At 51.1% G+C, this 21,745-nt stretch overlaps 2 protein-coding genes across 3 annotated transcripts; both read left to right on the forward strand.

Annotated features, from left to right (window-relative positions):
- The first annotated feature begins 1,092 nt into the window (after nucleotides 1–1,092).
- Nucleotides 1,093–8,948, forward strand: KLK6 (kallikrein related peptidase 6). Its single transcript, XM_021681435.1, has 6 exons — nucleotides 1,093–1,264; nucleotides 1,610–1,657; nucleotides 1,961–2,117; nucleotides 5,197–5,444; nucleotides 6,557–6,693; nucleotides 8,769–8,948. Exons 2-6 carry the CDS (start codon nucleotides 1,612–1,614, stop codon nucleotides 8,919–8,921), a joined length of 741 nt encoding a protein of 246 aa, XP_021537110.1. The 5' UTR covers nucleotides 1,093–1,264; nucleotides 1,610–1,611; the 3' UTR covers nucleotides 8,922–8,948.
- Nucleotides 8,949–13,666: 4,718 nt separating this feature from the next.
- KLK5 (kallikrein related peptidase 5) lies at nucleotides 13,667–21,284 on the forward strand. Of its 2 annotated transcripts, none has more exons than XM_044922131.1 (6): nucleotides 13,667–13,799; nucleotides 14,075–14,152; nucleotides 16,058–16,322; nucleotides 17,096–17,352; nucleotides 17,481–17,614; nucleotides 20,791–21,284. In XM_044922131.1, exons 2-6 carry the CDS (start codon nucleotides 14,080–14,082, stop codon nucleotides 20,944–20,946), a joined length of 885 nt encoding a protein of 294 aa, XP_044778066.1. In that variant the 5' UTR covers nucleotides 13,667–13,799; nucleotides 14,075–14,079; the 3' UTR covers nucleotides 20,947–21,284. The 2 variants fall into 2 exon arrangements, with proteins under 2 accessions (XP_044778066.1, XP_044778065.1); XM_044922130.1 differs by having other exon boundaries at nucleotides 13,668–13,799; nucleotides 14,069–14,152.
- The last annotated feature ends 461 nt before the right edge of the window (nucleotides 21,285–21,745 follow it).

Below are 21,745 nucleotides of genomic sequence, written 5' to 3' on the forward strand. Positions count from 1 at the left end.
TTGCATTTCTGACCCTCTCTGCTCCTCGGTCTGTCTGCCTGTGACACGTGCTATTCCCGTCCCCACCCAAGAACCTCTCTGCTCGCAGGTGGGCAGGCTTGGAGCAGGGGGGCCAGGAAGGTCAAATGTCCTGATATCCGGCAGAAGTGGGTGGACAATGAAAGGACAGCAACAGGACTGTCAGGCAGGGACAAAGGGAAGTTATTGACGCAGCCGCCTGCCTGCTCGGAAGAGAGGTTGAGAAACGGAGCTGCTGGGAGCATGGCACTGGGTGCTGGGGGTGGACAAAGCCCAATTGTTTGAGGCCCCTTTCCCCACAGCGCTGGGCCTGCGCCCCAGCACAGGGCAGGGGCAGGTACCAGCTTGGTGACACATGCTTTCTCGCTGGCTTGCTGTCTACGGTGGGAACACGGAGGTCGGCAGCACCCACAGAGGGACTTACGGGCAGGTGCGTGAATCACCCCAACCCCACTGACCCACGTGGCCTGACTTCCAGTGCCTGAAGGCAGCAGACCCAAGAGTGAGGGTCTGTAGGCCTAGAGTGCTCACAGACAGAGGTGGGGGGGATTCCTGCATGCCAGAGGGCGCTGTTCACTTGCCTGGGCGTTGGTCTTCACATACCTTCTTGCTCAAGGACCTACAAGTCTAGGGACTGAGAACAAACCCCTTTCTTCCTTTAGACTCAAAAGTGCAGGTGCCCAGGTCTTTCTCCTGAAGGTCTAGAATTCTAAGCCCCCTCCCCGCCTCCCATTCGACCCTGGAGTCCAGACCCCTAGCCTCTCCTCCCTCAGTCCCAGGAGTCCAGGCTCCCAATGCACTCAGGGACTGGTGCTCCCCTGCCGGGAAGCCCAGTCAGGGATCATCAGGAGCAGAGCCACGGGGACATGGGGATGCAAGGAATGTGTGTGGGAGGTCTGGGTGAGGAGGAAAGGGTGGGGCGGCCTCCTGCCTCAGGGACCTGGGGAGACAGGGGTTAAAAGGAAGCACCAGGAGTATCTGTGGACAGGAACAGCCTCTTCCAGGGAGGCCAGGAAGCCCAGGTTCTGGCCTGGGCCTCACAGCCCATACATCCTCTGCTGTCTGTCTCTCTGGCTCCTGGGCATCCCCTCTGCTTTCAGGGTCCTGTCTCTCCCCATAACTCCTTGCATTTCTGACCCTCTCTGCTCCTCGGTCTGTCTGCCTGTGACACATGCTATTCCCGTCCCAACCCAAGAACCTCTCGGCCAGGAGTCCTCTGGGCCCCCAGGCAGCCGGCCCCCAGCAGGTAAGATCACACTGCACCCCAGAACCTCCAGGTGCAGGGATGAGCGACACTGTGAGCTCAGAAGGGGAGGGAAGAAGGTCAGGACCCCTCCCGGGCCATCCCCGCCTGTTGGCAGGCGGGCACGCTAGAACCCAGAGAAGTAAGAGACGCTTAATGTGAGCCACAGACCACCAACCTGCCTTCATGGGACCCCAGAATGGAAGACACGGTTAGAGTGACAAGAGGCCAGGGGAAGGATGGAGGCAAGGGTCAGGAAGACGTGCAGGCTGGGGAGGGGGAGGATGAAGGAGGGGCCTTGAGGGGGTCTGAGATGGTGCCTGAGGAGCATTTGGTTTCCCTTCTCAGGAATGGGCATGAAGATGCTGATTGTGGCACTGATCCTGAAGGCTGCAGGTGGAAAAAAGGATGGGATGGGGCGGGGAGGGGCTGCTGATGGGAAAGTTTGGAACTGGGGATGGGGATTCACACAGGTATGGAGGTGGGGTGGGCTTGGAGTTAGGAGGAAGCGGAGGGCTCGGTTAGGGATGGGGTGCAGATGGGAAGGGGGTGGGAGGTGGTCTGAAAGGTGGGGAAGAATCTGAGGATGCGGGTGGGGTACAGATGACCTGGAGCACTGGGACGGCATTGGGGTTCACACTGGGGGATTCACCTGGTGTCTCCAGGCCTCCTCCCTGACTCAGACCCTTCCTCTCGCAGCCTGGGCGGAGGAACAGAATAAGGTGTTGCACGGTGGACCCTGTGAGCAGACATCTCACCCCTACCAAGCTGCCCTCTACACGTCAGGCCACTTGCTCTGCGGAGGGGTCCTCATTCACCCGCTGTGGGTCCTGACCGCTGCCCACTGCAAGAAACCGTGAGTCTCCACGCCATGAGTGAGGTGTGGTTGCGATGAAACCCCAGGGGTGTCTTACAGACATCAGGCACGAAGGGACACACACATCTCCCCGTCCCAGCACAAGGCATCTGATAACCAGGTTCATCTGGCCAGTACTTAACTGAGCATTAAATATCCGTCAGGCACTGTTTGGAGCCCTGGGGATACAGCAGTGAAGGAAATAAGCAAAACTGCCGCTTTTATGGACTGACCTTCTAACTCGGGAATCAGATGCTGCAGGACCCCGTAGGCAGCGATGGAATGATGGATTTCATTCTAAGTGAGGTGGGAAACCACTGGAAAATTTCAGTCAGGGAAGCAGCAGGATCTGATTTACATTTTTTTTAAAGATTTTAAATATTTATTTATTTATTTATTTATTTATTTATCAGAGAGAGAGAGAGAGCACAAGCAGGGGAAGTGGCAGGCAGAGGGAGAACCAAGCTCCCAGCTGAGCAGCGAGCCTGATGCGGGACTTGATCCCAGGACCCTGGGATCATGACCTGTGCTGAAGGGAGACGCTTAACCGACTGAGCCACTCAGGCATCCCTGATTTACATTTTTAAAAGCATCCTGGTCACCATGTGGAAAGTGCGCTGAGCAAGGGGAGATGAAGGGATGCATGTAGAATGACCTAGGATGATGGCTTGGACCAGGGGATGGAGGACGGTTGAAAACCTTGGGAGGTATTTTGAGACCAGCAGGACTCAGTGATGTGGGATGGAAGAAGCAGGGCTGACCTCCAGGTATTGACTCAAACAAGTGGATGTTCTGTTGTGTCTCTCTAAGATGTGGGAGAGGGAGATAGAACCAGTTTGGATATGGGCAGAGGAGTGTCAGACATTTTGCTTTAGCCAAGGTGAGTCTGAGATACCAGGGCAATGTCCAAGAAGCATGAGGGTAGGCTGCTGGTGCTCAGAGGAGAGGTCAGACCTCTAGGTAAACATTAAGGGGTCATCCACAAATAAGTGGTATTTAAACACAGGATGGGATGAGATCATCCAAAAAGCGGGCACGGTAGAAAAGCATAGAAGGACCAGGACTAATCCTCAGGGCCCTAATGATCACTAGTTAGGTTAACAGTTGCCATTTTGTTGAATGCTAACTACCAGCCAGGTGCTGAGTTAAGCAGTTTATATACATTTCCTGGAATCTCCACAATAAGGGACTCCTGGCCCCAATTTGCAGATGAGGATACTGAGGCTCAGAGAAGTAGTAAGTGGCAACTCAAGTGTCTGGAAACCAACAGGGCCACTTCCTACTGTGGGGGGAGGGGTCTAATCATGCAAGGTTATGGACTCAAGGACCCCAGGATGGTCTCCCCTATGCTTGGGGAGATTCGGCATCACTCCCACCATTCTCATTCATTCATTTGGTGCACATTGATCAAGACATCTGTTAAGTGCCAGATTTGAGCTGGGCAGTGGGGATTCAGCAGTGGATGAGAGGAATACACAGAGTCTCTGTCCTTAGGAACACAGGGGAAGAAAGGCACAGAACGACAGTTATTTAACAAACAAACCCTCGAAAAATCATATTACAAATTACCCTAAGTCCAGTGAAGGAAAAGAACAGGGATGGCTCCCTGAGAGGAAAGAACAGAGGTACCTACTTTAGATGGAGGAGGGTGTCAAGAAGGACCTTCTGATGAGATGAAGTCCAAGCTGAGGCGTGAAAAATGAGAAAGAGTAGACAAATGAAGAAGGGGGATGAGCATTCAGAGCAGAAGAAATGCAAAGACAAAGTCCCTGAGGTTAAAACATTCTGGAGTGTTTTAAGAAAGTTACCAGTTCACAGCGGGGCAGAGGATGGTGGAATGAGTTTTATTCCAAGGGCAATGGGGAGCCATGGGAGAATTTTGAGCAAGGGAGTGACTCTTTGATCCATTTCACAAATATTTGTTGGATGTCTATCATAAATATGATAAACACAGGTCTAGGCACTGAGGATGCTATATCTGAACAAAACAAAAATCCCATCTTGATATTCTAGAGCTGTGCTACCTAATGCAGTAGCCAAAATTGGCTAATTAAATTTACATTAAGAAAAATGCAATGAGATGACAAACCCAGGAGCTACACAAGTGCTCAGTAGCAGCCTGTGTCTAGTGGCCACCATATCAAGCAGCTGCATGACTGAGGAAGTTCTATTGGACAGTGCTGCTAAGGTAGGAGGAGAGACAATAAAATAAGTAAATATTTAACAATGCATAGATAGTATATCAGATGGTGATGGTAGATTCTTGGATGACAAAGGAAGCAGGGAGAAAGGACTTGCCTGTTAGGGTAGATATTTGCATTTTAACTGGATCATCAGGGAAGGCCTCACAGAGAAGGTGACATCTGGAGAGGGTGAGGGAGGAAGCCATGCAGATATGTGGGGAAAAGAGTTGCTGGCAGAGGGAACAGCCAGTGCAAAGGCCCTGGGGTGAGAGGATAACTGCTGTATTCAAAGAAAGGCAGGGAAGCCAGTGCGCCTGGAGCAGAATGAGAGAGGGAGTGGGAGGAGGTGATATTTGAGAGGTGATGGGGGCAGGACGTGCAGGACCTTGTGGGTCAGGGTGAAAACTTCAGCCTTTATTCTGAGTGAAATGGGAGTCACGGGAGAGTTCTGAGCAGAGGAGGGACAGGAGGAGGTGGGGTATTTTATGTTGTTAAAATTTCTCTGGTTGTTTTGTGGAGGAGCAAACACAAAGGAGAAGCAAGGAGTCCAGTGGGGTGCCTACTGCCATAGCCCCAGTAAGAGATGATGGCTCCAGACCAAAATGGTAGCAGTGGGGGAGGTGAGAAGTGGTCACATCCTGTATATACTTTGGAGAGCCAAAAGGACTTCCGGGCAGCTTGGATGTGAGGCATGAAACAAAGAGAGTCAACAAAAGTCTCCAAGGTTATTCTGGAAGGATGAAGTTTTCCTTTTCAGAGCTGGGAAGATTGTGAGGGGAACAGGCCAGATGGTTCATGGTACACCAAGCCACCCCCCATCTCCCATTACAGCCCTTTCTGGAGTCTCAGCTGCAGCCCAAGGGCTCCAGGTAAGACCCAGCCCTCCTCTTTCCCAGGAATCTTCAGGTTTACCTGGGGAAGCACAACCTTCAGCAAAGGGAGAGTTTCCAGGAGCAGAGCTCTGTTATCCGGGCTGTGGCCCACCCTGGCTACAATGCTGCCACTCACGACCAGGACATCATGCTGTTGCACCTGGCTCGACCAGCAAAATTCTCTGAACGCATCCAGCCCCTCTCCGTGGAGGAAGACTGTTGGGCCAACCACACCAGCTGCCACATCCTAGGCTGGGGCAAGACAGCAGATGGTCAGTAGGGGGAGGGTGATGGGAAGCAAGCCAATGGGTGACAGGCTATGGAGGAGGTGCGCTAATGGTGAGGGCCAATGGGGCAGTGTGTCAATGGGGAGGATTGGCAAATATGGGAGTTGAGGGAACGAACGAACAGCCAGTGGAGAAAGTAGACCCCTGGGTGAATGGTATGGAGAGATAGGCCATAAGATGAAGGATCAAAGAAGAGGGACCTTCTAATCAAGAATGAGGCCAATGATGGAAAGGGACCAATCAGGATGCACAGATGATCAAGAAGAGATAATGGAGGAGGGACTAATGGAAGAAGAGAGATCAATAAAGCAGGGCAGCCAGCAGAAAGATATGAATTGAGAGTGTAAATGGGGTGGAGAGTGATAATAGGGAGGAACCAACTGAGGAAGGGTCGGAGGTCAAGAGGAGTCACTAGAGGAAGGAATGGGATAGAAACAAGTCCGGTAGGTCAGCAGGAACCGTGGAAGGTAGTTGGGCCAGTGAGTGAAGGGCCAAAAAAGGAAGATGGACTATTGGATGAAGGGCCAATAGGAAGGGAGAACCTATGGTGGGGGGGGGGGGGGGGTTCATTTAGGAAAGAACCAATGAGGGGGTAGACCTCTGGATTAAGGGCCAATAAGAAGGGAGAACCAATGGGGGGCAATGGGACCAATTAGGAAAGGACCAATCTTGGCCAATCAGGATGAACCAACAGGAAAGAAGGGTCCAATGAAGGATGAAAGGGTGGAGGAGGGACTAATAGAAGAGAGTCTAGAGGTGAGCTGGAACTATTGAAGAAGGTGGGACCAGTGAAAGAGACAAGTAGAGGCAGGACCTAAGAGAAAGGGAAAACCAATAAGAAATGAGGACTAGTGGAGAAGGGGCAATTAATGAGGAAGACAGGCCAATGGGAGGAAAGAATGATGTAAAGAGGGACCAATCAGGAGTCAGGGCCAATGGAAATGGGTTTTTATGAATGAAAGACAAATGGGACGAAGGAAACCAGTGGGAAATAGGGACCAAGGGGGAAGAGAGGACTTAAAGAGGTTGGAAGATTGATGGGGGGGAACGTGGGAAAGACAGGTTGTGAAGTGAGCCTGGCTCATTTCTCTCTGCAGGTGATTTCCCTAGCACCATCCAGTGTGCATACATCCACCTGGTGTCCCGTGAGGAGTGTGAGCGTGCCTACCCCAGCCAGATCACCCAGAACATGGTGTGTGCCGGGGATGAGAAGTACGGGAAGGATTCCTGCCAGGTGAGGCCACCAGGACCTTCCGGTTACATCGCCAAAGACAGAGACAGCAAGAGAGAAAACACACAGGCCGAAATAGAGCTTTACAGAGACATGCTGGGAGAGAATCCCAGGGAGAGAGTCTCAGTTGGACACTCAGAGACACAGTGAGGAACAGGCAGAGATATAAAGACAGCCAGCAGAGACAAGGATGGAGATAGAGAGATCAAGAACCAGAGAGACACAGTAAGAAGGCAGATGGTGTGAGGGGACTGTCCTTCCTCAAACAGGGGACTGTCCTGTTTGGACATGACCAAGCTCCGGAGGCGGGCGGATCACAGCTGGGGAGAGAGAGGGTTCCATCCCCACTCCCAAATGCCTCCTTTAACTTGGGCTTTTTTTGTTTCCCCATCAACCACTGGCTCTCTCCTATTTATGTCAAAATTTACTCCAGTGCGGGGTGCCTGGGTGGCTCAGTCATTAAGCGTCTGCCTTCGGCTCAGGTCATGATCCCAGAGTCCTGGGATCGAGTCCCGCATCGGGCTCCTTGCTCAGTGGGAAGCCTGCTTCTCCCTCTCCCACTCCCGCTGCTTGTGTTCCCTCTCTCGCTGTGTCTCTCTCTGTCAAATAAATAAATAAAATCTTTAAAAAAAATTTACTCCAGTGCATTGAAGGACCTGAAGAGACCAGTCAAGAGGGAGAAAGAGACAGAGCTAGGAACAGTGATACATAGCAACTTGGACACAAAGAAAGGGCTAGCAGACAAATCCCATTTCTGAAGCTGTCTTTTCTCTCCCCAGTCTTGTTGAGATGCAGTCAGCATCCATACATCAGTGTAGAAGTTTCAGGTGTATAGTATGATGTTAGACTTCCATATGTGTGGAGTGATTATGGCAGTCAGTTTAGTTAGCTCCCAACACCCCCTGTAGATTCAATAAGAAAAGAAAGCAAAGCAAAGAAACAGAAAAGAAAAATTTTTGTTCCTTGTGATGTGAGCTCTTAGGGTGTACTATCTTAACAACCTTCCTAGATATCACACAGCGGTGTTGACTATAGTCACCATGCTGTGCATTACATCCCTGGTACTTACCTTGTAACTGGAAGTTTGTTCTCTTTTTAGGTCTCTTTCTCTCTCCTTCTGTCTCTTTACATGTACATTTACATATATAAACATAACTATTATATGAATAGATTTATATAAATATAATGCTTTTTTTTAAAAGATTTTATTCATTTATTTGACAGAGAGAGACACAGCGAGAGAGGGAACACAAGCAGGGGGAGTGGGAGAGGGAGAAGCAGGCTTCCCGCGGAGCAGGGAGCCCGATGCGGGGCTCGATCCCAGGACCCTGGGATCATGACCTGAGCCAAAGGCAGACGCTTAAGGACTGAGCCGCCCAGGCGCCCCTATAATGCATTTTTTAATAGAAATGTAAAACCATGCACACAATGTATTTTATTTTATGTGTATATATATATTTCTCTCTTTGTCTCCACCTCACTCTGCACTTCTGCCTCTCTCTACACCTCTCAGTCTCTGTTGTTGTTGTTGTTCTTCTTCTTCTTTTTTAAGATTTTATTAATTTATTTGACAGAGAGAGAGCAAGCAAGAGAGCAGAAGCAGGGGCAGCCACAGAGGGGGAGGGAGAAGCAGACTCCCTGCTGAGCAGGGAGCCCGCCGCACGGCTGTCAGTCTCTGTTCCTAGCCTTTATTCTTTTTCTTTTCTTCTCTCCATGCCTCTCTGGATCTTGGTTTTCTCTTTATTTCTCCACATTTCTGAGTTTCCCTCAGACTCTCTATTTCCCTGTCTGTGACTGTGTGTGTGTCTATCTGTCTCTCTGTCCCCAAGTCTATCCACCTCTGAGTGTCTCTCTCCCTTTCCCTCTCTACATGGGTGTCCTTCTGTCTCCCTATTTGTCTGTCTTTCTTTTTTAAAGATTTTATTTTTAAGTAATCTTACACCCGATATGGGGCTCAAACTCACAACCCCGAGATCAAGAGTCACATGCTCTACTCACTGAGCCAGCGAGGCGGCCCTATCACCCTTTCTTTTCTCTGTGTGTGTTCCTGTATCTGATTCTCTCCCTCTTTCCCACAGGGTGATTCCGGGGGTCCGCTGGTGTGTGGAGACCAGCTCCGAGGCCTTGTGTCATGGGGTAATGTTCCCTGTGGATCCAAGGAGAAGCCGGGAGTCTATACCGATGTTTGCAGATATAGCCGCTGGATCCGAAAAACCATTCAGGCCAACTAACCCTGACATGTGACACCCAACTCTTGACCTGTGGTCCCCACTTGCTGGCTCCAGAATATCTCTGACCAAGACTTTGCTTTCCCCCTACCTGCCTAGATCCAACCCTTAATGCTTAATAAAAACAGTGACATGACAGTACAAATTCACCCTGGTTTAACCCCAGCCCCATCCTTGCGTCACTGGGGGCGAGTGGGGATGTGGGCTAAGGTCTTACCCCCACCACTAAAAGAATACAGGAAAACCCCTTCCAAGCATCTCTCCCTCCCTGGTTATTCCATGGGCTCTACTTCTTCCTGCAGAGGAGTGGTCACGAGTCTGGCAAAACCTGAGTTGGAATCCCAACTCTGCCCCTTTTTAGTCGTGTGCCCTTGGGAAGGGCAATTCCTTCACCGTGTAGATTTTCTCATCTGTAAAATAAGGGTAATAAGGGTAATAATAGTATGTTCCTCATAGGGCAGTGGTTGCTGTTGGGAGGATTCAAGATTTCCAACAAGTGAAACACATACAGTGTGCCTGGCATACTTGCTTGAGCAATAAAGAGTGGATTTTATTCTTAGCAGTGCTTTTTGCTTTTACCCCACCTTTGCCTGTCTCAAGTCCAGATATTCTTAGTTCCCTTTTACAGCCCAATTTCATTTCTCCTTCCCTCCAGGAAGACATCCGTGAGTACTCCATCTTGTGCTAGGCTTCATGGGGGCTCTCTCCCTTAAGCTCCTTTTGTAGCAGTGAAAGAAGTGGGGGAGGGCGCCTGGGTGGCTCAGTTGGTTAAGCGACTGCCTTCGGCTCAGGTCATGATCCTGGAGTCCCGGGATCGAGTCCCGCATCGGGCTCCCTGCTCGGCGCGGAGCCTGCTTCTCCCTCTGACCCTCCCCCCTCTCATGTGCTCTCTGTCTCTCTCATTCTCTCTGTCTCAAATAAATAAATAAAATCTTTAAAAAAAAAAAAAAAGAAGAAGTGGGGGAGAGGGCTGGGAGACCACTGTGTATGGGTAGGGGTTGGGAGAGAAGGTGGGAGAGCAGAGCGGGGGCCAGATCCCAAAGGACCCAGACCCCCAGTTTGAGAGGATAAAACTTTCTCCTGAGGGCAGTGGGGAGCCATGGAAGGTTTGTGAACAAGAGCAGCCCTGGGACCTTGTATGGGATGAACCAGAGGGGAGAGACTGGAGGCCAGGAGGGAGGTTGAAGTGATGGCACAGGGAAAGAAGAGGGCTGAGCTGGCGCTAGGCGGTCTGGAGGAGGCTGCATTGAGTTCACCATATGGAGAAGGTTGGGTGGATGATGTTCATAGTCAGAGGGGATGACCTGTAGAAAGTCCTGGGGGTGTGAGAACACCTGGTGTGCTCCAGAGATGGTGAATCATCCAGGATGGTGGAGCTGGGGGTTGAGGTGGATGGCTGGAAGTAGAAGTCAGTGGAAGATAGGGCTGGCCTTGAGTGCCAGGAAGAAGCACTTGGCCTTGATCCCGAGGGCTTTGAGAAAACGACAGGGTCAGTTCTGCGTACTAGAAAGATCTTGCTGCAGTCCATTTGAGGGGACAGCAATGGGCAGGGAGGAGGAGATACAGGAGGTCCCCAGAGAAATGAGGGGAGCAGACAGGCCCAACTGGTCAAGCCCCAGGCTTCTGCATGCTTTCTGGGCTGCTCCCACAGACGTGCACCAAGCATGATCCCTAACAGATGTACACGCCTCTACCCCCAAGTCCCAGGGCTGTCCTGTCCTCAGAGAAGTCTTCTTTTCTTACAACCTCCACCGCATCATCTGTGAGGAAGGCAAAATAACCTCTAAGCCAGGGGTCCTCCCGGGAAGGCACGTGGGACAGTTAGGGGCTCCCAGAGAGAGGGAGAGAGAGGGAAAAGACAGCCCTACATGGGGGCTGGATTTAGAAGCAGAGAAATATTTGGGAACAGAAGGAGAATCAGAGACAATAGTTCATTTGTTTCAATATTTATTGCAAACTTATTTTTGCCCAGTGCAGCGTAGAATGAAATCAGACGTTATTAAACAGAGCAACTGCATCCTAGGAGATGTTCAAAGTCAATCATGTGTCATTCTGCGATGGGAGAGTTATGTGGTCCAAAGACAGAGGGAGTAATTTAAAAGAACGGAGTCCCTCAGTTGCAAAGATCTTCAGATTTGGAGAAAAAGCACATGTCTTAAGAACCAAAGCAAGGTGAAAGTTGATCAAGCCACATGATGGGAGGGAGTGGCTGATTTTTATGCGTATGTGGAAATACTAGGTCATGTGAATGGCCTGGGCCCGCCTCGACCAATCCCTTCTAAAGGTTTTGGATGGTATATAGGGCCATGAAATGCACCAGAGTCACCAGGAGGAACCAGTCAACAAATGTCCAGAGCAAAATCAACTTCAGTTCATTAAGAGAGAATTATCTTCTTTAAAGGATATGACAAATAACAAACACTTAGTACATGCCAGGCGCTGGTCTAAGAGCTTTACATAGTAACACATTTAATCTTCATGGCACACCTATGAACTAAGTACCATTATTGTTTCGATGTTACAGACAGGGAAACTGAGACACAGAGAGGATCCTCGATTAGCCCAAAGTTTCACAGAGAGTAAGTGGCCAAGCCGACATTTGAATGCCAAGGGGTTGGTGCCATAGTTTCAGGTCCTCACTGCTCAGGTATAGGGTAGTCTTCTTTCAATTCCGGTACATTCTCAAGTTGCTCATATTTACACGTGTAATATGCATAGATGTATAAATTTACCTAAATGTTCTGGTAGGTTTGTCTAAAAACTGAAGGGCTTCCAAAAGAGATTGAATGTGTTGGTTTTAGAAATGTAGTTTAGGGGGGCGCCTGGGTGGCTCAGTTGGTTAAGCGACTGCCTTCGGCTCAGGTCATGATCCTGGAGTCCCGGGATCGAGTCCCGCATCGGGCTCCCTGCTCAGCAGGGAACCTGCTTCTTCCTCTGCCCCTCACCTTGCTTGTTCCCTCTCTCTCTCTAAAATAAATAAATAACATCTTTTAAAAAATAGAAATGTAGTTTAAAATGTTTGAAGATACTTAATTAACTGAGTTTGTAAATGAGACCAAACATTATTGTAAAGACCTATCTGGAATAAAGAGGCATATCTAGAATTAAAAGGGTTGTAAGCCAACCTTGAAAGATTAAGGAAGAAGTGGGTTGCTGGATTTGTCACTTCCATGCGTGCAGTGTGAATCGCAATAATCAAAATAACCCTCAGAACAGTTTTTTTCCCCCTGTACCCTGAAGCCAGGATCAAAGCCTCTAAAACCGCTGGTTCAGCAGATGCCAGCTTACAGAAGGGAGCAATTCAGCTCGGTTCTGCCCCCAAGGGATGTGAGATCCACGAGGACAGCAGCATCTCCAAGAGTCCTTGTCCATTTTGTTCACGGGTGGACCTCAGTCTGGCTCACAGGGGTTGCTCAGGAGAGAGCTGTTGAGTGAGTGAGTGGCTCCTACATCCCAGCTGGTCAGAAACTTGGAAACACAGTCAGAGACAGATTCAGAGAGTCAGGGCCAGACAGAAAAAAGAGGCCGAATGGAGAAAAGGTGGGGAGAGGCAGCTCCAGATGGCCCAGGACTGGTGAGACAGAAGCCACCTTTTGGGATCCCCGCCCAGTGCCCCATTTCCCAAAGGGCCAGGAGCCACCCACCCCCTATCCTGGCCTCTTGGCCTCTTTCCCCATCAACAGGTTGCCCTGCCCAACCCTCTCACGCACGCCTGGCTGCACCAGCTCAGCCAAGTCCTCTGCAGGGGGCCCCCAGACTGGATCCCTACTCCTTTTTGCCCTGTGGCCCCAGCCCCAGGGTGAGGGGCAGGAGGAGGGAGGAAGGATCCCTTTGGCAAAGTGGCCTGAGTCTTCTCTACTCCAAGGGCAACGCAAGGGAGACAGAGGGACACAAAGATGCAGAGATACAGATACTTGGAGCCAGTGACGGGGGTGGGGGGGAGGGACAGAGGGACAGAAGGGGGCAGATGCAGAGACAGAAACAGAGAGAGACTGAGAAGGATAGAGTCACAGAGGAAAGAGAGGTAACACAGAAGGAAAGATACAAGAGAGACTCTGAGGTATAGAGACCGAGATTGAGAATCACAGACACATACATGGAGTGATGGACATGCTCACTATCAGTGGTGATGTGTGTCAGACCTCATCAAATCCTACACATTAAATATGCACAGTTTATTGTGATTCCACCTGATTCCACCTCAAAGCTGTAAAGAAAAAAAAAGGGGGGGGCGCCTGGGTGGCTCAGTCGGCTAAGCGGCTGCCTTCGGCTCAGGTCATGATCCCAGGGTCCTGGGATCGAGCCCCGCATCGGGCTCCCTGCTCAGCGGGAAGCCTGCTTCTCCCTCTCCCACTCCCCCTGCTTGTGTTCCCTCTCTCGCTGTTTCTCTCTCTCTCTCAAATAAATAAATAAACAAAGCTTAAAAAAAAAAGATGGGAAGATGATAAGGTGGGACGGAGAGAGGCAGAATGAGTGAAGAACGCGGAAAATAAAGAAAAATCCAGGTACCAAGAAGACCCCCCAGAGCTGGTGAGAAGCATGAGCTTGAAGCTGGGGGGACAGGGGTTCAGGGCAGGATGGGCCAGTCTTGTGGAGACCCCTTCCCAACCCTCCCTCCTGCCAGGAAAGTAGGGAGGGGCCTTCGGGACTGGGTGGGGGGTGCTCTGGGGGTGGAGGTGGGGGCAAGCAGGAGGAGTGATTGCTGAGGCCTGGCAGGGCGCCTCACTACCTGGGAATGCGCCCCGGGGATCAGTGGGTGGTTATAACTCAGGCTGAGTGCCCAGAGCCGAGGAGAAGGTGGCTGAAGGACGGCACAGGCCTGAGAAGTCTGTCGCTGAGCTGGGAGTGGGTTCCCCACACCCTACCTGGGGGACTCGGCAGGTGAGGCCTGCGGAAGAGGACAGGGAGAGGGAAAGGTGTCTGTGTCTGGCTCTGGTCTTGGATGCACCCCTACTCTCTCTTTATCTTCCCTCTTTGCACAACTGGAGGGTTCTGGATGTCTGCTCCTCTGAAGTCTGTAGTCTCTGGGCTGGGGGGCAATGTCCTTGTGGTTCCTTTCTGCCCTGAGAAACGGGGCAAAGAAGGAAGGGAGGTGGGGTAAGGGCTCCCAGCATCACCCAGGCCTCCCTGCCCTTTGTCCTCCCCACAAGGTGCAGTGGCCATGGATCCAGCAGGACACTCCTGGATGTGGATGGTCGGTGCCCTGATCACAGCCCTGATGCTGCGGGTGACAGGTAACCAGAACCCCTGTTGTGCACCTGTCAGCTAACTGTGGGTGGGGCTGTGGGTGACTCTGAGTGACATTGGAGTGTTTGTCCCGGGGGGCACTCCGTGTGATGGGGTATGGCTCTGGGACTGGGTGACTGTGAGTCGGAGTCTGTATTCATGTTCGGACGATTGTGGGTGGCTGTGTGCCTGTCACTGTGTGTGGTTTTGGGGGGGTGCCTTTCCCCATATCAAGTGACTGCCTGTAACTGGTGCACTCGCTTGGAGGCTGTGTGTGCGATTGTGTGACTGGGCGTGTGTGCGTTTGGGATCATGTGTGACTCAATGTGCGGGTAATTGTGTGCACATTATGTGTGTGGCTCTGTGTGACCGAAGGCATCTGGAGTTCTTGTAACAGAAGTGCTGGTTATAGTGAAAACGCGCAGCCAGGTGCTTGCAGGTAAGGAACGGTTTGGGGCTGAGTGTTTGCCGCTGAGCGCAGGACTATGTGCGGCTCTGCTTGGGCTGTGTGGCCGCTTGAGGTTCTACGTCGGGGTGATGGTGACTGCGTGTTTATCGGGGACTGTCTGTGTGATGGGGCAACCGCGTGGGTGGAGTTTCCGTCCCTGCCTTGAGGGACTGGGTGTGCTGGGGTGTCTATCCCTACGAGGTCTTAGCTGTGTGAAGATGGCTGATGCTAGGTCACTTGCACTGTGCCCTGCTGGGCTTACGGAGGGTAATGTTGTCTCCATGCCCACGTGCCCGTGTGCGGAAGAGCCTGGGCTGGTCTCCATGTCCCTGAGACGCTGCGTGGGGGCGCGAGATCTTGTGAGGCTGCCGCCTGGTGCGCTTGCCCGGAAAGTGTGTGCACCGTGAGCCGGAGCCGCACCCGCGGCTAGCCCGGTGGAGACGGTGCGCCTCTCATTAACTGTGCGTGTGCTTATCTGTGACAGCAGCTGTGTGCGTGTTTCCTGGAGTGTGCGCGCCAGGCGCTTGGCATCTGTGGGTCATCAGGAAGAATGTGAACAAGTACACAGACTATGGGGGGCGGAGCAATGGAGTGGGGTATCTGTGTCTGGCTGTAGGGGGGAGGGTACTGCCAGCAGGATTCAGGAGGTGGACATTCGTGTTTGAGAATTCAAAATGAGTCCTGTTTTCTGTCGCCATCGGGCCCCTCTAGCTGAGCACTCCTCCTGGTTCTGTTCCCCCAACTCTCCCTCCGTCCAGCGGCTCTAACCCTGTCCCCCTTTCCTCAACCGCACTGCTACTCCAGACTTTATCCACAGTCAAGATCCCCTTGGGCTGTGCACCCCCCAGCCCCGCAAGCCAGGCCCCACCTCGATGGCTCTCCCCGTTTTGGCCACGGTCCACTTCCGGTCCTGTCGGCAGCTCCTAGAACCCAGCCCCTACCTCCTTGCCCGAAGTCTGGGCTCTTTATAGATTCGATCTCCCCACGTGACCCTGGCCTCTCAAACTGCCCCCTCCAGCCCTGACCTCATTCGCTGAGGCCTGACCCCACTTCTTGAGCCGAGGTCCCACCACTAAAGCCCTGATCACGGGCCCATTCCCAGGCTCCACCCCCTGCGCCTTGGCTCCGCCCCTGGGAAGGTCCAATTTTACCTCCCTTGGCCCCGCCCACTGAGCTCTAGCCACTCCCAGGAACCTTGAGGCGCAATCAGAGTCCAGTAAACCACCTGATCCTGGACACTGTCCTTGAGTTCTAAGCCTTGCCCCTCTCCCAGGTTTCACCCTTAGACTCCGGGCCTTAGACTCCAGGCTCCGCCCCTAAAGCCCTGGGCCCGACCCCTTCCTCAATATAAGAGTCTTTCGGGGGTCAGACGACCTCCGGAGGGTCCCACCTCTTGGATCTAAGACCCACCCGCTGAGCCCAAGCTCCGCCCCGATCCCAAGCCCCGCCCGTTTTCGGCCCCCAGAGCCTGTTCTTGCGAACGATGTTACCTCCTGCAACAACCCCTCCGACACCGGGCCCTCTGGAAGCGCCCGGGACACTGGAGCTGGGGCCCAGGAGAACACCAGGGCAGACGAAGGCAGCAGCAGCCGCATTGTGAATGGGACCGACTGCGAGATGCACGCCCAGCCGTGGCAGGGTGCGCTGTTGGTGCAGGCCAGCCAGCTCTACTGTGGGGCCGTGCTGGTGAATCCGCAGTGGCTGCTCACAGCCGCCCACTGCCGGAAACCGTGAGTGGGGCTCCAAGAGCAGGCTGGACAGGGCAGGGGCGAGCGGGAGGGGCATGGAGGTGAGTGTGCGGCGCGGATGAGAAAGGGGTACAGTTGGGACGGGATCAGGGATGGAGTTGGGGTGGAGAGAGGGTTAGGCTGGGGAGAAGATTGTGGTGGGGGTGGGAGTTAGAGATGTGGTGGATTTGGGGTGAGGAGTGCATGTGTTGAGTGGTTTGGAATGGAGATGTGATTCAGACTGGCTTTAGAGTTTGGGATGGGGTAGGGTAGAGATGAAAATGGTATTGGGATTGGAAATAGCTGTGGGCTTGAAGATGGGGTTGGGGTTAGCTTTAAGAATGGTACTGGAGATGGCTGGATTTGGAGTTGGGAAGGCACGTGTTGATGGTTTGAGGGTGGGCGAAGGGATGCAAATGGGTTGGATTTGGGGCTGGGCATGAGTATGTTGACGGTCTGGAACAGAGATGCCATTAGGAGAATTGGAGATGGGTGGAGATACAGGGGGATGGGTTAGGGCTGGGGGCGGGAATGGATGTAGGATTGAGGATGGGGTTGGGATTAGAGTTATTGGGGGGGGTGGAGGGTTGGATTTGAGGTTAGGGTGGTTAGATCAGGGTTGGGAATGCAGAGGTGGTGGTTTATATGTGGGGAAAGGATTCAGGTTGGGGATGGGATGGGGTGAAGATGGGGTTGGGATTAGATTTGGGGTGTGCTCAGCACTGGATATGGGCATAGGGATCGGGGTTGCTAGTAATCTGCACCATCTTCTTTAGATTTTACAGAATTGTTCTTGGCCACCATTCCTTTTCGCCCATTTATGAAACTGGGCAGCAGTTGTTCAAAGGGATCAAATCTATCCCCCATCCTGGCTATTCCCATCCTAGCCACTCCAATGACCTCATGCTCATCAAACTGAACAGAAGAATCCATCAGACTCAGGCTGTTAAGCCCATCAACATCTCCTCCCACTGTCCCACTGCTGGGACCAGCTGCTTGGTTTCTGGCTGGGGAACAACCAGCAGCCCCCACAGTGAGCGTCCAGGTCCCTCTTGATGCCCACCCATGTCTGCCTTCTCCCCCTCTCTGCCTCTGAGCACTGCCCCTCCCCATCTTTCTCCGTTGCTCATAGTGGCCCTGCTCTGTGTGTGTTTCCGACAGTTAAATTTCCCAAGGTCCTCCAGTGCTTGAACATCACTGTGCTAAGTACCAGCAGGTGCAAGAAGGCCTATCCAGGACAGATAGACTCCACTATGTTCTGTGCTGGTGACGAGGCGGGCAGAGACTCCTGCCAGGTAAGGCTCAAGACTTCTACATTCAGGCAGCAGAGACGCCCTGAGTGCCAACTATGTAAACTGAAACTTTGCTAAGTGCTGGGAACCCATCCCTGTCCAATAGAAATATAATGTGAGTCATACATGTCATTTTAAATTTTCTAGTAGCTACATTTTACAAAGTGAAAAAGAAGCAGGTAAATTTCGCTATCTTAATAATAAATTCTATTTAACCCCATGTATCCCAAGTAGCATGACTTCAAAATGTAGTTAATATAAAACAATTATAAATGAGATATGTTACATTCTTTTTTTTTTAATAGTAAGTCTGTGAAATCCAATGTGCATCACATGACAGCATATCTCAATTGGACTAGCCATGTTTCAAGCGCTCAACAGCCCCATGTGACTAGTGGCTACCGTATTAGACAGCACTGGTCTAGAGGGAGAGATCAAGAGATCAAGCCTGCTTTATATGGTTGGGCAGGTTGTGCACTGTATACATATATCACTGCTAAGGGGGCAATCTTCGTGTAGTAGACATTCACAGTGTTGTCTATTTATTTTAGCAAACTTCAGGCAGATGGCAGTTAAGTATCTTGTCCCCACAAAATCTATAGTATGAAAGTTTTCTGACAAATGCTAGTAAACAGTCTTGAGGAAGGAAGACAAAAACCTTTGCCAGGTATTTGAAAAAAAAGAGAATGTTTAATAAAGAGGCTTGATTGCAAGCTTGTTGGAAGGGCTGGAGGGGTAAAAAGGTAAAAAACCCCAATGGTTGGGGCGCCTGGCTGGCTCAGTTGGAAGAGCGGGCGATTCTTGATCTCAGGGTTATGAGTTCAAGCCCCAAGTTGAGTATAGAGATTACTTAAAATAAAATAAAAAATAAAATTATTTTAAAAACCCCAATGGTCAAGAAAATGCATAAATAGGGTAATTTCAGAGACTGATAAAAACTATGCAGAAAATAAAACATAGTTTTATGATAGCGAGTGATGAGGGGCAATATTCAAAAGGGTGGTTGGGAGATGGGTAGAGGGCAGAGGCGGGTAGAGACTGAATGACATAAAGGAGCCAGCCTTGCAAAGGTTAAGGGCAGGAAAAGCAAGTGCAAAGGCCCTGCAGCAGGGAAGAGTTTGGCTGCCTCAAAGGACAGAAAAAGCCAGAATGTTTGGGGAACTGAGTTGAGGGGGGTGGACGCAGTAAGAGTTGAGCCTGGAGAGATGGGTGGGGACCAATGTTCAACAAATATTCCTTGATTCCCAACACAGAGCTTCTCTGTGTCTTCATGGAAGCTCTGTCTGTTGAGGATGACAGAAATTAAAAGTAAACTCTTGCAGGGATCAGGACCCTCCCCTGTATTCAGGCCCTCAAGGGTTCCAGAAGGATGTAAATTAAGGTGCTTTCTGCTGGCAGGATGAACACTTCAGTAATATTGGCAATTACTAAGGAAGCTGTGGCCTCAGACAGCACTCCTGTCCCATTTTGATGGCTGGGAAAGAGTTCCTCCCCACCAATTTTATAAACCTAGAGGATTGTAGCAACTTCCCAATGTCATCTCTGTCCCCACTCGATATGGAAACACGCACATCTGGATAGAGGAGTGGGCAGAGGGATTTTTATCAGAAGAAAGCATGTCTAATTCGAATGTCGGCATTCTTTAAAAAGATTTTTATTTATTAATTTTTAATTAATTTTTTTTAAGATTTTATTTTTATTTATTTGACAGAGAGAGACACAGCGAGAGAGAGAGAGCACAAGCAGGGGGAGTGAGAGAGGGAGAAGCAGGCTCCCCGCTGATCAGGGAGCCCGACGCAGGGCTCGATCCCAGACCCTGGGATCATGACCTGAGCCAAAGGCGGACGCTTAACGACTGAGCCACCCAGGTGCCCCCAAAAGATATTTATTTTATTCGAGCCCACCTGGGGCTCGAACTCGACCTCGAGACCAAGAGTTGGGCGGTCCACCAACTGAGCCAGCCAGGCGCCCCTCAAATGTCAGCATTTAAAACCATTTAGCTTTTCTGGAACCAAGTTTAGCACCTTGTTTTTCATTTTGCAGACCTCAATTAGCTTTTCATACCAGCATGTGGTCAGGGTGTGGCCACTCAGAGCAAAAAGTAATAACACTAATACTATAATAATAACATGGGGCCCTGCTCTATGTGGTTCACGTACAGCGGCTCATTAACTCACTTAGCCACTATTACTAGCTCTATTTTATAGACGAGGAGCCAAGCTCAGGGCAGTTAACGAACTGCCTCTCAAAGGAAATTCTGCAGGGACATAAACAAAATATAATGAGAAAAATTAAGTCCCAAGACAGCTGAAATTTAGAGGTGCACGCAGTCAGGTTCTTTTGCCTGAAATAGAGTCTGCTAACACGGAAAGAAGTTGAGCTCTGGATTTCTTTATAACTGATACTAGTATCTTGCGAAAACATACATAAGAAATGACGGTAAAGAGTGGTATTATTATAGGAGAGTAGCTGCAGGAGTTTGGGGAGTTAAGGACAGGCAACCCAAGGAAGCAGTCCTCAACCCCACCCCCGAGGGACATATGACAATACCTGGCGATAGTCTTGGTTATCACAATTGTGCCTGGGGGAGGAAGGGAGTGACTGGCATCTAATGCATAGAGGTCAAGGATGCTGCTGAGCATCTTACAATGCACAGGACAGCCGCCACACCAAAGAATGATCTAGCCCCTGTGTCAGTGGTGCCCAGGATGAGAAAGCCTCATCCTTCAGGGGCCAGAGAGCTGCCTCTCTGCAAAGGTGAGGTGTAAGTACAAGACGGATTGGTGTCGAGGGCCGGCGAAGAATGAGGAAGGGAAAGGAAGCCACGTCAAGTGTGCTCAGTAGGAGAAATACAGTGTTCAAAGGTTGGAATAGAGAAAGACAAATAGGGACAGAGAGACCCAGTGAGGGAGACACACGGAAGAGGTGGCGTTGGGTGGAGAGGACAAACGGAACTTCTAAAGGTGGGACTTACAGGGAAATGTTAACATTTCCTCTCTCTCTCTCTCTCTCTCTGTGTCTTATCTGTGTCTCCCTCTCTGTCTTTGTGTCTCTTCACCCCTCTACTTTTTCACCTCTATGTCTCTATCTCTTGCCTCCCTGGCCCTTCTTCACCTGTGTGTCTCCCTCCATCCACCTCCCCACATCTCTGCCTCTCTGAGCTCCTTTCTCCTCCACAGGGTGATTCCGGGGGGCCTGTGGTCTGCAATGGCTCCCTACAGGGCCTCGTGTCCTGGGGAGACTTTCCCTGTGCCCAGCCCAACAGACCCGGCGTCTACACCAACCTCTGCCAATTCACTAAGTGGATCAAGGACACCATCCAGGCGAACTCGTGAGGCATCCCGGGACCCGGCATTCTGGTGTGCCCCATCCTCTGCTGTCCTCACTCCTGCAGGAACCGTGACACTCTTTCCACACCCCTGTTCCTTCCTGAGGATGTTGGGATTGTTAATCTCTCCAGCCCCTCCCCAAGTCTCCTGGAATCAGGGTCCCCCTTCCCAGCCCTGGGCTGACCCTATCTTTCCAGTCAGGTCCTAGAGAGAGTTTCCCAGAATGACCAAGGTGAGGGCTGCACCTCAGTCTCCCCCATGCTTCCTTCCTCAGGCCCAGAGGCTGTCCTTGTTCTGCAGCTATTGGTCCCAGAAATAAAGCATCTGAGGAGAAGTGAGCTCTGTATGTGGTGTCCCCCACTCACTGAATGACCAGACAGCCAGGAACAAGTCACTTCTCCCCTCTGCACCATTGTGTTTGCTCTTTGGGGGTATTTTACTTGCAAGAGGCAGAGATCCACTCAAGCTGCTTTGCATCTTCTTCTTCTTCTTCTTCTTTTTAAGATTTTATTTATTTTTTGACAGAAAGAGAGACAGCGAGAGAGGGAACACAAGCAGGGGGAGTGGGAGAGGGAGAAGCAGGCTTCCCATTGAACAGGGAGCCCGATGTGGGGCTCAATCCCAGGACTCTGGGATCATGACCTGAGCCAAAGGCAGACGCTTAATGACTGAGCCACCCAGGCGCCCCTGCTTTGCATTTTCTTCACAAATATTGATCGAGTGAGTATTTTGTGCAAGGAAGTTGTCAGATGCTGAGATACTACAACAGGCAAAACAGAACAATTTCCTGCCTCACGGAGCTCCC

This window comes from Neomonachus schauinslandi, chromosome 16 (genome assembly GCF_002201575.2).
Source record: "Neomonachus schauinslandi chromosome 16, ASM220157v2, whole genome shotgun sequence".
NCBI classification, from domain to species: domain Eukaryota; kingdom Metazoa; phylum Chordata; class Mammalia; order Carnivora; family Phocidae; genus Neomonachus; species Neomonachus schauinslandi.

Coding starts and splice junctions, on each gene's coding strand:
- KLK5 (XM_044922131.1), top strand. CDS start 14,080: ATGGATCCAGCAGGACACTCCTGGATGTGGATGGTCGGTGCCCTGATC. Junction 14,153..16,057: donor CCTGATGCTGCGGGTGACAG/GTAACCAGAACC, acceptor TTCGGCCCCCAG/AGCCTGTTCTTGCGAACGAT. Junction 17,353..17,480: donor AACAACCAGCAGCCCCCACA/GTGAGCGTCCAG, acceptor TGTTTCCGACAG/TTAAATTTCCCAAGGTCCTC.
- KLK6 (XM_021681435.1), top strand. CDS start 1,612: ATGGGCATGAAGATGCTGATTGTGGCACTGATCCTGAAGGCTGCAG. Junction 1,658..1,960: donor ACTGATCCTGAAGGCTGCAG/GTGGAAAAAAGG, acceptor TTCCTCTCGCAG/CCTGGGCGGAGGAACAGAAT. Junction 5,445..6,556: donor CTGGGGCAAGACAGCAGATG/GTCAGTAGGGGG, acceptor TTCTCTCTGCAG/GTGATTTCCCTAGCACCATC.